Source organism: Eupeodes corollae, chromosome 1 (genome assembly GCF_945859685.1).
Source record: "Eupeodes corollae chromosome 1, idEupCoro1.1, whole genome shotgun sequence".
NCBI classification, from domain to species: domain Eukaryota; kingdom Metazoa; phylum Arthropoda; class Insecta; order Diptera; family Syrphidae; genus Eupeodes; species Eupeodes corollae.
Window position 1 is genome coordinate 285,206,082 of NC_079147.1, and position 18,562 is coordinate 285,224,643.

Here is an 18,562-nt window from a genome sequence, read left to right on the forward strand (position 1 = left end):
TTATATTTTTTGAACCTGCCAATAGCTTGAGTCGCAACTTAAATATTGTCACTGAGACTAGGATTGCCAGAAGTATTTTGTATGAATTTGAATGTTTGAATATTTTGTTTAATGTTTCTCTGTGTTGTGTAAAATGTCTGTGAACCCTAACATACAATTTCCAAGGGGAAAATCAATTTAAAAAATATTATAACCCACTTTATCAAAATTCCAATAAATTCCCTCATTTAGGCGTTTGCAACATGGACCCAACGAAAGGCCTTTTCCGCCGAAGGCCAAGCACATCTTCAACACGTTCCCGCTTGCGTCCACAAGCAAATCAATCAGCAACGGGTAGCACTACAGCACAGTCATGTCCCACTTCACCCAAACACTCCGGTAGTCAGCGTCGTTCAATTGGCGAACAACAAATTCCTGAGGATGAAGAATCCGATGCAACAACATCAAATAGGGCAGCAACATCCACCAAAAGGACATCTCAAAGTGTTAGAGGTGAGCGGAATCATCCTACAATTCATACTCATGAACCAAGTACTGGAAATGGTGGTGGAGGGGGAATAGGAGGTGGAGTAGGAGTAGGAGGTGGAGCTGGAAGTGGTAGTAGTAGTGGTGGTAACGGTAACGGAAGTGGAGTTGGAGGTGGAAGTAGCAATAACGGAGCTCCTTTACAACGGAGCGGAAGCACGGTCAGTGGTATGAGTATTAGACCACGTAGTAGTCCAGCTGGCCTGCATTCATATACAGGTAGGCCAGTTTCACTTTTCATCCTCCCCACCATTTCCCTTTAGATCTCTCTTTTATTATTTATTTATCTTTAATAAATTTTATGATCCTTTCTGCGGGGTGGTATATATTGTGTGTTTTTGCAGCAGGATCAGTGCCATCATCCGTCCGTGGATCACGAGTGGACTTAGACCAAGAAGACCAAGGATCAGCCATCTATCTAGGCTGTTCGGCACCAAAGAACACATCAACCTGGTCCTTATCATCACGCGGATCGTCAGGCGGATCAGCCCCACCTACACCAGTGCACACCCCACCGGTTAGTCCTAGACATGGTATCAGAAGGTAAAATTGAATCTTTTTACCACACAATTCAAATCCTTTAACTTTCCCTTTATAAATCTTATAGGACATCAAGTCAGGTGGCGAAAAAGTCCAGATGAAACCAAAGCAGAACTCAGCCTCCCTCCCCTCTTCCACGATATGGAATGTGATGTGATCAATGAAACTTCATAAGCAATCTAGAACGCTCTTCATTCTCCTAAAACAGTTGAACAAAATTTTGAAAACAAAATTAAAAATAGTTAAGTATGGATTTTTGTGTCTCATCGTTAATATCGATTTTCAAAACCAAAGAAAACAAAAAAGCACGCGCATAGTTTTAACCCTTTCTCTCAGTGTTGCCATTGCAGTAGTTTCTTTTTAAAACAAACAGAAAAATAAAAACGTCGTCGTTCTTGGCTATAAATGTGAATTAAATAAAATCATTAAAATAATCCTGGAGATAATCAAATTATTTTTATAGAACAAAACAAAACTAAAAAGAAAGAAAAATAAAAACAACACTACTTAGTGCATATCGTAGGTACACATTGTGAAATAAAATACATACAATTATTATTATTAGATATTTAAGACAATGAGAATCAATACCTATATTAATAATTACGATGCTATGTATTAAATTTTGTTAGATTTTATATTTAATATATAAACAAAAACAAAGGACACAATCAGTACCTTGGTGCTATTGAATGCACTTGAGACAAAATGTAAAAGAAAATCACACAAAAGTGTTAAAATGTATTCTTAAAATCATTTTAATAATATTTATTAAGATTTTATGTTTTCATTTGAAATTCTATCATTTAACTTAATAATCATTTCACACTTGGAAACTGTGGTAGAAGCGATTGTCAGATCTTACAATATTGACAGATTTGTCAGTTCACGGATAATATAGAAAGACATCTTTCAAAGAAGCAAAATACAACTTTCACAAAAAGCAGGGAAACATTTAAGCTTCAAAGTCAAAATTCGGAGGCAAATAGCTTCTTCTTCTTCGTCTATTATGTATCAAAAACAACTTCAACAAACATTTTGTATCTTTTTGTTTACCAACAAATACAGAAAACTGAAATCAATTTTCAAGTTTCTTGAAATTCAAGCATGTGTTGAATCAGCTGTTCTGTCAGTTTTTGATCACTTGTTATTTTACACGTAAAAAACTAACAAAAGGGTGTCCGGATACCCTATCTGTCTGAGATTGAACGCAGCCATTGGTCACGTTTAGACTACATAAGGGATTTCAAAGCAAAGTCATCTTTAGTGAAAAGTTGACTGAACATATAGTCAAACAAAATTTGCATAACTATTAAGCCAAGACTACTAATGTTAAAATAACAGTTGATCATGCCTTTTTCATTCAATTAAATCTGAACTTTATTACTATATGATTAATTAATCTTCTGCAAAATTCAATTTTTTTATTCATGAAAAAAGACAGTTATCGAATTGGAAAAGAAAACTTAGAGTTTCCGTTCAATGCAAAATACATATCGTGCTTGCTTGAAGAGTGTTTTGTAGACAATAATATATTTACGTTATGTTGTCTGAACCTGCCTATTGTCTGCCAACACGGTTCCCACATTTTGTCCAAAAATATTAGTAGTGTGCTTTAAGCCTTAATGTTTTGATGGCTCAATAAAAACAAAATTTTAATTTTCAGTCAAAAAAAATAAAATACGCAAAAACTAAAAAGAAAAATGTGTTTCACACATTTTTGGACAAGTCACAAGCTTCATACCTGTCTTACTGTGAACTTAACACATTTCAATTTTGTTTGTTATGAATAACTCTAATATGCAATGTTTGATTTCAATCCAAATTATTTTTTGAATGATAGAAGTTTTAAATGATCGCTAAACTCAATCTGTCAAAACAATTCGAACGTTTATTTAAATGATGGACAGATGAAAAACAATAGGCAGGTTTATCTAAAATGAGAGTCTTCATTTGCAGTCAACTGTATTCTTTAAACGTACATTTTGACCAAGACAATTAGTTAGTTTCCAAGTGTCATGCGTTTCAAATTCAGAACTTTATTTCAAAAACCTCTACTTTAAGTTCATAGTACAAAAACTACCAAAATTATTATTGTCTACAAAACACTTCTCAGGCAAGCTACAAGTCCATCACGATATATTTTTTGCATTGTAAAGAAATATTAATAATTTCTTTTCCAAATTGAGAATTTACTCTTTTACAGAAAACATTAAATAAAGTTGTGCAGAAAATAATTAAACCAAGTTCGGCTTTCAGTTGAATGAAAAAACATGATTAAATGTCATTTTGACAGAAGTGGACTTGACTTGATAGTTAGGGAGATTTTTCTTGACTGATTTTCTATTAAATTTGCATAAATTGGAACACAATATTTCGGCAGCTGGCCAATCAATTATGTCGTATGAACCTGCCCAATGATTCTAAACTTGAACGCTTACTTCACTATTTTGTAGTTGCTGATCGTGAAGAAAGCACCAAAAACATTATTATCAACAAAAAAAACTCTTTACACAAGATACAAGTCTAGAAAAAGTTGTGTTTTGTATTGAAACGAAAACGTCCTTGTTCCTCTTCTAATATGACAAGGAATTTTTTAGACAAAATTTGCAATAGAAAAATAATTCACTGGGTAATAAAGTTCAGTTTTCAGTTGAATAAAAAAATATGATCAATTGGCATTCTGACATAAGTAGACTTGACTTCATAATGAGAGAGACTTTTCTTAAATAACTTTCCAGTCAATTTTCCATTAAAGTTGTTAGTCCTTTATGTCGCCTGAACCTGCCCAATGATAGCTATAACTGGAACCTTATTAATTAGAAAAATTTTGTCAGTAAAATGCATCCATCAAAATTGACTGATACGAAAAAACAAATTTCGTCTAAAAATACATGTACATATGTATGCTAATGAAATGAGAAGATATTTTTAAGTCTTGGAATCCTGTAACTCCACCGGATTTCACAACATTATGTTGTGCTTACAACATTTTATCAAAATGTATAAACTGAGATCATTATATTTTTGACTAGCTATAGTTTTTTCGTTCAGTTTAGTTTATAGTTTTTCGTTAAAATGACTACGGAAAAAAAGTAGCCTAGACGTGAAAAATGCAATATTTTTAATAGATACTTGATTGAAATGTGGACTAGGTGATATTCGAAAACCAAATTCTAAAAATTCGATTCACAAATTTGGACAGCAAAAGCTTGAAGTTTGTATAATATATTGCTTTCTCCTAAAACAGTTTAATTAAATACAAATATTGGGTAGGTCCAAGCGGCGTAAGGGACTTAAAAGTGGAGCAAGTTTTAAGCATTTAATTCGATAGCTGTAGAAAATTAACGAAGTAGTTTAAATATGCGGTCAAGAAATGCATGTGAAGTGTGCCTTAATTTTGCGAAACCTTCTCATTGTATTCCTTTAAAAGCTTTTTTTTAACAGACATTTTGATCGAAAAAATAGAACTGTCAAAAATTACAAATGTCACTTTAAAAAAAAGCTGTGAATTTGTTCCGTAAAAAATTAAGTACATAACTTAAGTTCAATTTCCTTTATTTTTCGAAAAGTAAATGGATGGATTATTTGCGTTAATTTGTTGTGACGTTTTCAATGTCGTACACTTGTAGTTTGATGCAAAATGTTATAGGGTGAAATGGTGGAATTTCGTTGAATTGGTTTAAGTTTAAAATTCAAAAAACATTAAGTTTTTCAATTAATCATTCAAGTGTCTACAACTATAAATGTATGAACTTGTAGCAAAAATGAAAATATGAGTCCTAAAGGCATTTAAATCAAGTTAAACTTAAAAAAAAAACACTAAAATCAAATGAAAACTTAGGATAAACTATAGCAAACAATATAAAAATTAATTACGTAAGATTTAACGTATGTAAGTGATTCAATTTCAAAATCAGATCAATTATAAATACTAATTATAAGTTTAGCTTTTTAAAATTATAAACAAACAAACAAACAAAAGAAAAACAATTATATTATAATATGTTGCATTAGATAAATAAGCTTCATTGCAAAAACAAGAACGAGATTTACATAAAGAAAACTAACTTGTTGAAAATAAGAAACTAAACAAAGATTTATATTTAAGAACTTAATTTATCACCTATTTGACAAAATCTATTTTATTTCTTTTAAAAATTTGCATAGGTGATGATTGTAAAATAAAAAGAGAAAAAGTTAAATATAAAATTTACAAAGGCTTCGTTGTATGGGACTAAACTTAAAAACAAAACTTTTATTTTGCTCTTTTCTTTTTTGTTTTAAATTAATTAAAAGAAATTCTTTTTGTATAGATGCCTTGAATGGACTTGAGCAAAATAGAGTGTAAGTCATACAGCTCAAACGTGTGATAAATTTAAAACTAATTTTCCAATTTTCAATTAGGTTCTTTAAAAAAAATAAAACTAAAAAAAATATCCTACCTCTGGAATAAGTTAAACTATACATATACCTACATTTTTACCTGAACTTCCAATTTTCCTATCGTATAGGATCTTTTTTAACTTAAGCGAGTCTATATACTTTAACTAGCTATTAACTATTTGAAAGATTTATTGACAGATTCAATGTTGTCATGTCAGAGAGGATATGAAAAAAAAATGTTAAAATTGTTGCAATATTTTTTTCAACAAATAAAATTTGAAATTAAAAAATTCGGCACAATAAAAACAAAAACAATTATTATAAATGTTACGTTAAATTTTATAATTCGATATAGAAATGTAAGAAACTTGTTAAAAATTTGTTATGATAATGCGAAAATAATACAAAAAATTAGATGCCTTTGTTGGAAAAATAAAATTAACATTAAATGCAAAATATGCTTACATTAAAAAATAAAAACACAACATTAAAAACATTTAAATCAAAATGCTTTAAGCTTCAAGCTTATTTTACAGCTAAGCTTTCACATAAAAACGACACAAAAATATATCACATTCATTTGAAAAAAAAAAAAATACAAAAAAATTAATGTTTTATTTACAAATTAAAAAAAAGAAGAAAATATATATAAACAGAATTTAAGATTTGTACTCAATGTTATAGAAAAAAATACATATTTACTTAGATCAGATGTTATTTACAAAAATAAAATAAAAACTACGTGAAAAAATATATATACAAACACATACCTATACCAGAAATAATTAAAAACAAAACAAAGTTAATCTCACCATAAACACAATAAATTGTATTGAAAATTCACACAACATACAAGTTTTAAAATAAATGTACTATAAAAAAGTTTTAGAAAAATAGTTCAAATAAAATGAAAAACAGTAAACATTTTTACCGAATTAAAACAAAACAAACAAAATTTAAAAGAAAAACACTAAATTGTCTTATTTATATAAAAAAAAACAAAGAGAAACAGAAAATATTTTGCATTTTTCATTTTGATAGTTGAAATTATATATATATGAAAATTTGTTATAAAAAAATATAGTTATATACATTTTTGATTATAGCTTGTGGTTGAAATGAAAATAGTATTACAAAAAATATGAAAATAAAAATTGTATGTTTCAAACACATATATTTTGAAAAAAAAAAGAATTTGTTTTATTTTAAAAAATTAGCTCATGGTCCAAAATTTTTAAAAATCTTGTAGGATTATGACACTGTCTACCTCACCATGTTCTTAATAGTTGTCTAAGGGGGTTCACTTTATAAATTAGAAGCTGTCATCTTTTAAAATTTGATAAAACTATTCTATTTCCAATAATTGAACAATACAATTTTGAAAAACCAATGCAATTTTTTTAAATTCAATGTAAAAAATGTGAATATTTTGTCAATGATTCAGAGTCTTAAAATTGGAATTCAAGAAGTTATCGAGGACACAGAGCTACAAATCTGTAAATCAGCCATGAAAAATTTCATGTTGACACTGAAGCTGTGGTGGCATTTTTGTTGTTATCGTTTTTGATTGTTAATAACATAACTTTTAAAAAATACCGATTTCTGTAAATATGGAAAGCTCTTATTAGAATACTTTATGTAAGCATCTTAATTGTTGGATTCTATTTCATTTGTATGTCCTCAATCACATCAGATTGTTAGAATATCACTTAGAGCTAGGTTCTACATTTTATACACACTCGAAATGAAATTGAAAGCGATTTAAAATACAATTGAAGTTATGAAATTTACTTTTATCAAATTCGATTTATTTTTGTCCGAACTTTAGGTAAAGTAAATTTTAATATTCTTCAATTGGATTTTTGTGATTTTCAAGTAATTTGAATTCGAGTCGATTGATTTGATGTGAATTAAATTCGACAAGAGGAAATTGCTTAAAAACAGTTGCAGTTTTATTTAAAGGAAAGAAACCCTAACTTTTCGATGTAATGAGATCTTTTTGATCCATGTGCAGCTTATACTTTGTGTTTGAGTATAGGGTGCGCCAAATAATTTTGTTTGAAAATGCTATAAAAACGTCGAGTGTAGCTTCGGTTGTGTGGCACGTATCGCCATCCTGTTGAAACCAAATGTTGCCAATATCCTCCTCTTCAATTTTTGTGAACTAAAATTCGTTCAACATGGCCCGATAACCTTGCCCATTTTCAAAGAAAAATGACCCAACTATGCGTCTGGACCAAAATCCGCACCAAACCATTGACTCGTTTTGGTTGTATCGGCTTTTCAATGTATGCGTGCGGATTTTCTGTGCCCCAAATGCGACAATTTTGCTTGTTTACAAGATCAAAATGAGTTTCATCTGAAATGATGATTTTCGGCATCTTCTTTAAGCGTTGTTCAAGCGTATGCACAACCATATTCGTTCTAACTAATTATCTGTCAAATGAGACATGAGTTAAGTATTACCATTCACCATTCTGAAAGACCTTGAATGTGATTTCTTTTTTTTTAATAGTTCGCCTTAGAGTTTATTTTTAATGTTGATTCCGAATCTAAACTCTGATTTTAGCTATATATGCTAAACTCAGAAATATCCGTGTTTAACACTAGGTTCATATTTTTTTTTTCAAATATATTCCGAAAACTTGATTGGATAAGACCAAAAATTACTTCTATACCGTTTTGCGTTTTTCTGTTAAGAGCCGTTTTAGCACAAAAAAAAGTCGTTTGTAGAAAAACCTGACGTGCTATATTAATTTTGAAGTCGGATTTGAACTGACTAGGGTGAAAAAACTGTATCTGACAATGGTATGTACTAATTTTGATTGGTTAAAAAAAATATTTACATCTAAAACGGAGCGCATCATTAAAATCACTATCTATATCTTTATATATAAAACTTTTAATCAAACAAAAGAGGAAATCTTTTTTACGGTTTGGCTTCAAAACTTCTTATCCAATTTTCATGCAGTTGTTTTTAAATAAAAGAAGATATCACGTAACAGGTTTAAGTCATACATAAAGTCCGATAATCTTTGTCAATAATTTGTTATCTATATCTATACATACGAGTATGAAGTTCAAATATTACTGACTCACTGATCTCACGTTTCAATAGGAAATATGAATACAAAGTGCAATTTCTGTAGTGCATTGAAATAGCCTAAAGAAGTACCTGGTCTCTTCTGTTCAGGAGGAAAAGTTTTATTGGCAGAAATGTCTGATCCACAGTAACCATTTAAAAGTCTTTTGAATCATTCTCATCGAGATTTCAGCTTTCGAAATGACGCCATTCGGTGCCAATAAAAGATGGAGATTTTATGCCTAAATTTAAAGTTCAGGGTCCAGTATATCATTAAGCTGGATCTCTTTTACCAAACAACCCTGGCGAACCGAAATTTTTGCAATTTTTCATGGGTGAAATGAAGTATTTCGGTGAGCAAAGTACAACGGCAAATGTTAATAGCCCCAAATACTTATAGAGAATTATTAAACGATACTTGCAATATTTTTTACATTGTCACAATCCTTACGAGCGCAGCTTCAAGAGTGCTTTTGAAGCAACGCCATAAAATACAGAGAATTTTCAAGTCATTATCAGAGCTGACCGTGCGCCACAGACAGAACACAGAGGTCGTTATAATGCACCTCAAGTTGATGATGTAGCCGTATTAATTGTTGGACAAGAATTTACAAAACGAGATATCGTTTTGCGAGCACGAGATAATACTCTAAAACGTGCAAGTCAAATACACCGGTCTTACGATGCCTGCAGTTTGATATTTAGTCATGGTGAAGACGGTTTTTTAATTAACGTACTACACGTTCATCCAGTAACAAGAAAAAAAAACTGTGTTAGCAATGGGTTTTTTCTCTTACAGGCTTCAAGTCAGAGAAAATTCAAAGTATATTATATTTCGTTACGGGAAATTATTCAGTCAGTATATCTACATATGTATGTATGTATATAAAACTGGTTAAGCAAAAAAGGAAATCTTTGGTTTCTGTCAAACTTTTAAGATTGACCACAAATATGCGCGTACATTTGGGTGGTGGTAATAATGTAGCACAATTTTCAAGAACTCTTTTGGACGTAGGAAAGGGAAATATTTTAAATAATGATGGTGAAGTACTAATAGAACCAACATTTGCAACTAGCGTCACTGAATTAAATTTGGAATTCAAATGCACCGGATAGTAACTATGCAGAGGAACGTGATTGAAGCTCAAATTCTTTCCGGATCAGCCCAAGGTCAAGTCGATTTCATTCCCAGGTTACCGATGATTACTAACGGACATCCGTTTGATTTTAAACGAGTACAATTTCCCATAAAGCTTTGTTTTGTTATGTCTATCAATAGGGTACAGCGACAGACACTGAAGGTTTCAGGCCTTGACATCACAAATCCCTGTTTTACCAACGGACAATTTTATGTTGCTTGCTACCGTGTTAGCTCGGCGAAAAATCTATATGTGTATGTGCCTCACCAAAGAACAAAAAATATTATTTACAAAGAAGTATTATTACCGTAATAGAAATATGTACAGAGATAATATATAAATTAATAAATAAAAAAGGTACAATATAAGAATATAGTAGTTTGTTCATCCTCATTTTTTTTATATAAAATAGTTGAATACCTCCCGAGTTAAGCTGGGTAAAGCAGCTAGTTATTCTATAAAGCCTTAAGTTTAACGTTTTCGCACATAAGAGTCGAGATAGAGAACGATTAACAAAAAACAATCAATGCTGAAATTAACATATGTTTAATGAAACTAGGTTGTCATTTCTTGAGAATTTTGAATATTTTTAGTAACTCAATCACATACTCCAAAAACGATTTACAAAAAACGGCAATCAAAACCAAATTTAATTTATCCGAATAATTTGTCTTTAATCTCAAACAAATTATAACTTATTTTTTTATCTTTTATAAATTACGACAATTGCCTATATGTTATAACCTTTTTCCTTTTTAACCTTTCTTTTGTTTCTACTGACTTACTTAAGGTGGCGCTACAGTCCGAGGTGGACCTGGGCATCAACCAACATGCGTCTCCAGCCAGTTCGGTCCCTAGCTAGCTGTCTCCAAGAATTTTTCTCTCGAAGCATCCTAAGACGGTCTGGTCTTTCTTTGACAGAGTCCAGGCCTCAGCGCTATAAATGAGAACCGGGATGATGAGTGTCTTATGGATGGTGATTTTAGATGCTCGAGAGAGGACTTTACTTCTCAATTGCCTTCTAAGGCCAAAGAAGCAGCGATTTGCAAGAGTTATTCTTCGTTTGATTTTAGCGCTGGTGTTGTTGTCTGTGTTAACAGCAGTGCCTTGGTAGACAAAGTCCTTAACTACCTCAAAGCTATAGCTGTCCATGGTGACGTTTTGTCCAAGACGTCGTTGTTCAATGTCCTTTTTTGTTGACGTATATGAGGTCTTGTCCTCATTAACCACTAAACCCATGTTCTTCGCTTCCGTCACAATGCTCAAAAACGCTCCACTGACGCTAGAAGTGGTCTTTTCATATTCTCAGCATCGACTGCGGTTCTACAACGATGTTCCCCTGATCGTCTTTACTGGCTTCGGTTCGTGGCTGGTATCCTTGGGAGGTTTTTTTCCTTTTGGTAAAATTTACTAACCTCATTCTCTTTTTTTCCATCTAAGAAGCCGGTGTTCCTCACTCCTCTTTTGCTCCCGAGCAGCTCTAGTCCTTTTGTGCAGCTCCGTTTTGTATGCTTGTTGTTTCGCTGCGTGCGCTTGCCGGCATTCTTCGTCAAACTAGGGGTTTCGCTGTGGTGGCTGTGTGAAACCTAGCACTTCAGAGGCGGCATCTCTGATGGCTGCAAGGCAACGTTGCCACTGGTTTTCAATGCTTAATGCAAGCAGCATAGGACTCCTTAAGAGGTTTTGGTCGGAAGAGGACATGGCAGTCTCTTGCGATTGTAGCCGTCTAACGTCGAAACTTCTCACAGTACTTCCTTGTCTTGCCTTGGATCGGGATATCCGTACCTTTGCTACAACGATGTAGTGGTCCGAATCAATTTTGGCCCCTCGGAATGTTCGGATATCCTGTATACTGGAGAAGTGTCGTGCGTCGATCGCAATGTGGTCAATCTGGTTGAGATTTCCATGTCCCCTTGTGGAATTTGAGATGTGTGAACTGCGTACTAGCTACCAGAGCGTTTTGCCACGCAGCGAAATCGATCAGCCTCAATCCGTTGTCGGATGTGCTGTCGTGCAGGCTGTATCTCCCGATTGTGCCACAAAAGATGTCTTCTCTTCCTAGCTTGGCATTAAAATCTCCTAAGACAATTTTAATGCAGGGCACTGCTCATATCTTCATCTTTCTTGTCTGTTGAGGCATGCATTAGGCTTATGTTGGCGAGTTTAGTCTTGATGCGGATTGTCGTGACCTAAATAGACGCTGTCTTTGTTCTCGGTAGCAGTCGCCGTAGTAGGTATACATTGCAGTCTTTTAGTTTGCGTTTGCCCGGTCCATCCCATCGCACTCCTTGGATGGCGGTGATATCTGCCTTGCAGCAGTTTAGGGCTTCCGCTAATTGTTCGGCTGCACAGTGCACGTGGTCTATTAAGGGACCTAACATTCCACGTACATATCCGAAGTTCGTTGTCCTTATTTCGTTTGCGTGGGTCGTCAACAGTGAATCCGTCCGTATCCGAGGCTTGTTGGTGCTTCGCAAATAAAGGTTGCTTTTGTTATTGTGGTTCCAAAATATTCAAAGAGTTCAGTTTAATCCTGCTTTTCATCAGTCAGTGTTCAGCTCTAATTGCATTTTGTAAAAGCAACCAAAGTAACTGGTAATGCAGAGTTGTTTAACGGAACGGAAGATCCACATTTGACTTGACTTTAAGACTTATGACTGGCGGTCACAAACTGCATGATTGTGCGACGGATGAGTCAAGATGGCTGAGTTTCTGAGTGTGCGGCTAATGGGCCACAAAAGGCGAAAAACATGAAGAATTAACCCAATTGTCATTTGTTCAATTTTCACAATATATACACACTATACTAAAATAAGTATGGCTTAATACCCAGCCTTAAGTGTCCCAATACAAAGAAAAGCCAAGTTGCGATGTGTTTCCTTTTCACTGCCCGAAAGTGTTAAGGCTTAGAATTTTTAAACTTTGCGTGAATCATCGGATCCTGTCTTAAAATCTGGGTTGATAAATGACAAGGTTACAATACTGCTTTCCTCAAGTTATTAAATTGGGTCTGTTTGGCTGGAGATTTTACTATTAAGACCAATTGGATTCGACGGACAAAAGCTAAACTCGTTTATTAAAATAATTTTGATATTCAAATCACCAAAGTGAAATAAACCATAAATGTTTTTCTGGTTTTGAAAATAGTCTGCACCCCAACGAAAAAGCCGGGTGTCGCAGTTAGAGCGAATCGAATAGTTTATAACAAAAGGTCAGAGTAGGGTGGCGTGTTTGTCGTGGCCTCTTATGGAATAAGAACTTCCGTCAATAAATAAGGAAGGCAATTATTAAGGTGACTTTTCAGAGTGATAAGGAAGGGACAGGGTCCATAGAAAAATAATGCTTATTATACTTTTTTTTCTAAGGCGAGTGTTTTGTTTTATTCAGTGTTGTTTTATTTCTGGCTATAAAAAGCCAAAAGTTAACTCATTTAGGTTTTCGTTCATTTTTCTTGTATCCCGAGATTGCGAGACCAGCGTCTGTATTAAATTCTTTTGTTAGTCGGGAACTTTCCCAATGTGATCTTTCTTTGGGTTTTTTTGTGACACGCCCATTGTTTTCATTTACAATGTTTTCTGTGTTTTCTATCTACATTATGAATCTTTATAAAGGTTTTAAATAAAACTATTCGATAACCTATTGAGGAAAAATAACTTTATTTTATTTTAATTTATAAAATAATATTTGTTCTTACTTTCAATGTTCCGTTCTATGCTGATGGCATGAACCAAAATACTTCCTGGAGCCCACTTTGACTATTAATAAAATATATCTCCTACCAAACTCATCCCAAAGATGAGCTACTGGGTGGCACAACTAAGGTTGCTTGGGGTTGCGTTATTACCGAACAGACCTTCGAGCTTCACCCATGTAATTTGACAACCTATACCCTCGAGCCGCGCAAGCCGTTTAAATTGTGAAATTTGATTGTTCTTTTATTTTATTATGGCAATCATTATTTTGACAGTTTTTCGAAGAAAATTTTGAAATCAAATTGAATTATATTGAATCACTTCACAAAATGTTATGGCTGAAACACATACACGCTTCAGCTTCGGCTTCGCCTGACGTTTACGAGTTCAACAATAGGAATTCAATGCATGCTATCACAATGAAGCTTCGACCTCACGTTTCGTTTGACAATCGTAAGGAAAATAACACAATGTAACGTAATGTGACTCCAAACGGAAGCTCTAGTTCAATTATCTGAACATTTGCTTTGTCTGACAGCTTAACAGCTGTAGAAAAATGTCAACAAACAAAATATTTGCTCTTTGGAGGGATGCAATAATAGAAATGTCATTCAAAGCAACCTCAAAAGGCCTATCGTAATGCAGACGAAGCTAAAGCTGAAGCGTGTTTGTAATCCAGCCATTAAGAACTCATTTCTAAACCCTAAATGTAAAAACCACTTGTTATTTTACAGCCCATTTTAAGACAGTTCTACCTGAACTGGTCTGAAGGTAATGTGAAACCATTTATCCATTAAAGTAAGTAAATTGAATAAAACAATAAATCCATTATTCATAATTATAACAACATTTATCTAATATATTAACTAAAATAATTTTTCTAAAATACAAATTAAATAAGTTGTACAAAAAAATTCCTTAAAATTGGTAAGTATATATACTTGTAGTTAGATAGGTTTAAAAATACTTAAAAAACATTGAACACAATATATAGAAATATAACTTGCTAATTTTTTTAAATATATTTTATCTATAAAATTATTCATTTAATTATATATTACGAGCCTTTCCCAGTACTTTTCTTTTTTGTGTTATTGTTCTCAAAATTCCTTTTTGCTAATTAATCTTAAAAAATAATATTTAACCTTAAAACTTTTTTAATTTAAATAGAACTTTAACAATATTTAATGAACTTTATTACTATTATTTAGATGTATATTTATTATTAATAAATTCTTATAGGATTTGTAAATAGTGACTAGAGTGTTTTCAATCACTTTGTTTTCGATTTTTACGTTAATACAAGTTATAACTTTTCTTTTTACTAATAGAAAATAAGTAAAACACATTGGCAGTATTTTAATATTAAAAAGTAACATTTTAACTGGCTGGATATAAATTGGAAGGAATAAATCTTTAATTTTGTTTACTTTTAATGTTTAATCACTTAAAAATACATTTAATTGATTTGAATTGTTGTCATTGATTCTTTGTCATGAATAATTGTCTAAGAAAACATATTTGATAAAAGAAAGAGGTTTTTTCTATGTATATTAATTTGTCTTTAATTATTTTTTAAATAAATAATTAACTATTAATTACTCCAATTTATTTCTTCAAACTATGTGATTCATCAATAATGGTGTGTTGGCGGTGGGATAGGAGCTTGGCCTTCTATTTCTATTGAATGTGTGATAGTCTTCTATAGCCGGGCAGGACAAAGTTGTATCATCAAAGCCCATTGGTGGTATAGAAACACCACTCGACTTACGAGGGCTTGAGAATGAATCCGAAATAACCTCTAAGAGGGCTTCGTCACTGTGGAAAAAAAAATTGTAAATAAAAATGTATATAATGAGCCTCCGATGAAATTTTATGTCAAATAAAAGGAACAAAAACTTTACCTATGATACCGATGATTTTCCAAAAGCGTCCCCGTAGCGAAACGTAATTTCTTTGGTGATTCCAAACTCGACGAACGTGTCAAAGAATTTCGTGGAATATTTTTGTTCTTTAATGAGCTCCGTATTCCTGCAGCAATGTCATTGATATGATTCTGTTTGATAGTCCCTTGAATGAATTTATTTAAGGCTCTTGAGCCTCGTCGCTGGGAACGTTCATAGGTACGCCGAATACGAGCTTCTTCATCCTCACCCAAAAGCCAATATGTTCGTTGATCACCTTTTCCCTTCATTGAAATGATGCCACGTTCCTACGAAACAGAAAAAATTCACATTTCAATCACGAAATTGATTGTAATTTACTCCAATCCCCACCCACCACACACAACGACCCATACCTGATAATGATAGCCTCCCAATTTGTCCAGGAGCTGCTTACATTGTGAACTGCAATGGATTTTCAAAGGAACTCCTGTCGATTCCATTCGAGATGCCGTGTTTACTGTGTCACCAAATAAACAGTATCGAGGCATTTTTAAACCCACAACTCCGGCACAGACCGGGCCGGTGTGTATTCCAACTCGAAGAAGCAATTTGTTACTTGGACGGTGGCGTATCTTGAACTCAGCTATTGCATCGAGCAGATGCAGGGACATTGTGGCTATTTCAGCTGCATGTAGGTCACCGTTGCGTATGGGAAGGCCAGAAACCTTAAAATAGTTAAAAATCTTAAAATTCTGTCCTATCCTCAAAACAAATACCAATTCCTTTTGTAAGACTTACCACCATATAAGCATCTCCAATAGTCTCCACCTTGTACACGTCATAATGCCCGATAATCGAATCAAAACACGTATACAAGTCATTCAGAAAATCAACGACCTGTAGAGGTGTGCTTTCCGCCGACATAGTTGTAAAGCCGACAATATCACTAAAATATATCGACACATGCTCATAGCTCTCGGGATCCACTTTGTTGCCTTTCTTCAATTGTTCCGCCACCGGACGTGGCAGCATCTCCAACAACAGTGCTTCAGTCTTTTTCTTCTCTTCCTGTAGTTGGTCGGTGCGTTCATCGACCAAAGCCTCTAAATTGTTTGCATACTTTTCCATCATCGACATCATATTGTCGAAGATGTTCGGCTTCATGCCCTTCCGCAGCGGCCGCAACTTGGTGCGGATTGCTTTGAAATCGGGCCTCTCCTCTGGTCGCTCACTCCAGCACTCCCGCAAACACTCTCGAACACAATCGAAAGAGGTTTCGAGTGGTTGCAGAGAGGGCCGATAGGGGTAGAGGTAGTCCTGAACTTGCAGGACTTTGTGCAAACATTGCATTGGGGTGAGACCTGTTTCACCAAATGGACCATGACGGACGTGAATTTCATACAAAACTATCCCAAAAGAATAGGAGTCTCCCTTTTGGGTGCCAGCCACCAGAGAGCACGGTCCACTTCGCAGCAGCTCTGGAGCACGATAGAGAAGTTCTGTTGGACATATAAAAAATAAAAAATAGTTACCATCATACCAAAAGGATATCACTTATCTATCCATAAAGCTTTCAGCTCTCACTCACTTGTACATTTGCCGGTCATACTCTGAAGGTCGGTGGAGTTGTCTTCGAGACCCTTCTTGAAATCGAATAACCCGAAATCACTTAATTTCACTACCCAGCGTGAGTCAATGAGGCAGTTCGACGTACACAGCGAGCCATGATACCGAATGGGTGATTCGTGTAAATAAATGACACCCTAAAACGAAACCAAAGGCGAGAAGAGGGATGGTCATATGGTAAATGCTGGTAGTAAATGAAATGGAAAATAAGAACAAGAAGACGAAGTTGGGGTAAGTGAAAGTGGACATAGCCATAATAAATGTTTCCATATACATCATATGGTTATAACTTACTTCTGCTCAAGCTTTGAGGTCAATAGCTTTAAGAGAGTATGAAGACAAGAAGTATCTATAATCTGTATCTACATCTATGTATGTCATAAGTTTAAGGCATTTAGGTGACGACAAGTGTAAGCTTATTTTATTAGATTCATGAAAATTAATTTAAGGAAACTAAGGGGGTTTATTTACTCGTAACTTGCTTATTGAAGCTTCGTTTAGTGGGCTGGACATCAAGAATTTACTCTGATGAAGATTCAATTTTTGTCAATGTTTCAACAAAATATTTTTGGCATAAGTTTTATGGTGAATTCGAGTGTTTGTCCTTTTAATTTCTTGTTTTTTATTGTTACTCGAATACAAATTTTACTTGGAATGTTTCTATAAACCAAATCTAAACATTTTAAATGCAAATTTCTTTGTTTAAAGTTTTTCGTGGAAAAATATCGATTAAGGGTAAAAAGTTCCTGTGAAATTTGTCTGTACATGTATATTTTTTTAAGTCTATTTTAAAGATGGTGTTTAAAGTGATCTCTTTTAGGGCGACTTATTTTGACTTCCCGTCGCTTTATATTGTTCGTAGTATATTTTTAAAAATTGATACAGAAATAAGAAAGACATTGTTAAATATTTAAAATGAGAGTTAGAACGAGATAAAACGATAAAAAATCTAAATGGAAAAGGTTCTAAGGTGAACATAGTCATTGATTTAACCATATTTAATTTATCGTATAAGGCTAAGAGGATTTAATTGAAATTAAATCAAAAAAGAAAGTTTCAAAAATAAAAGATGGCTTTTCGGTTAAAAATGACAATTGAATACAACAAATTTTGGCATTTATAACGCGAAGAAATACTTATTCATTTTATTTGAGTGTTCTTATTGGTCTTTGTTCTTGATTTGTAGTTTCGACGACTTTTATTTTATCTTATTAATTTTCTTAAACGAAAAATTCTGAATTTTAAGACTGTTTCTAAAGTGCGACTTGTAAGAAATATATGGCAAATATTGCATTCTATAAAAGATCAAACTTTTACTATTGTAGAGAAGTCAGAAGTGGGTTCGGCGTTTCCATCCATTTATCTGTCATTGCCTCTACAGACTAAGGCATTGGGTCAATTAAGTTCAGAATGGGATATTAAGATTTTAAGAACATTCGGGTTATCGCTTTTAACGTCCCATATAAAGTTGTTTGTAATCGGTTCAATTTGTATTTGTGATTTCTGGTTGTATTAAGGTCCCTAGGGTCTAAATCAAAGGTTCTTAGAGAGTTGTCTGATGTACGTTTGTAAGGCCGGACGTTTGGAATACTTTGTTTCGTTAGTCATATGAAGATCTTTAAATTGTTTCACAGATAATACCAACATCAAAAGATGCAAACAATTTCCAATAAAATTACTAAAGCA

The 18,562-nt window shown here is 33.3% G+C and overlaps 2 protein-coding genes across 10 annotated transcripts in view; one reads left to right on the forward strand and one right to left on the reverse strand.

Annotated features, from left to right (window-relative positions):
* LOC129938848 (protein phosphatase Slingshot) overlaps window positions 1-1,728 on the forward strand; it is a 116,134-nt gene extending 114,406 nt beyond the window's left edge. For 2 of the 8 annotated variants that reach the window (XM_056046652.1, XM_056046647.1), the window contains 3 exons: window positions 232-744; window positions 873-1,068; window positions 1,133-1,728. In XM_056046652.1, the coding sequence (XP_055902627.1) occupies window positions 232-744; window positions 873-1,068; window positions 1,133-1,166 (743 nt within the window). In that variant the 3' untranslated portion in view covers window positions 1,167-1,728. Of the gene's footprint in view, window positions 1-231; window positions 745-869; window positions 1,069-1,132 lie in introns of those variants that run through there. The other 6 variants (XM_056046646.1, XM_056046645.1, XM_056046650.1 and 3 more) reach the window with 5 other exon arrangements.
* Window positions 1,729-14,208: 12,480 nt separating this feature from the next.
* LOC129939328 (speract receptor) overlaps window positions 14,209-18,562 on the reverse strand; it is a 141,482-nt gene continuing 137,128 nt past the window's right edge. For both annotated transcript variants that reach the window (XM_056047304.1, XM_056047303.1), the window contains 5 exons: window positions 16,839-17,013; window positions 16,049-16,749; window positions 15,664-15,975; window positions 15,269-15,576; window positions 14,209-15,182 (listed from right to left, as the gene is read on the reverse strand). In XM_056047304.1, the coding sequence (XP_055903279.1) occupies window positions 14,981-15,182; window positions 15,269-15,576; window positions 15,664-15,975; window positions 16,049-16,749; window positions 16,839-17,013 (1,698 nt within the window). In that variant the 3' untranslated portion in view covers window positions 14,209-14,980. The remainder of the gene's footprint in view (window positions 15,183-15,268; window positions 15,577-15,663; window positions 15,976-16,048; window positions 16,750-16,838; window positions 17,014-18,562) is intronic.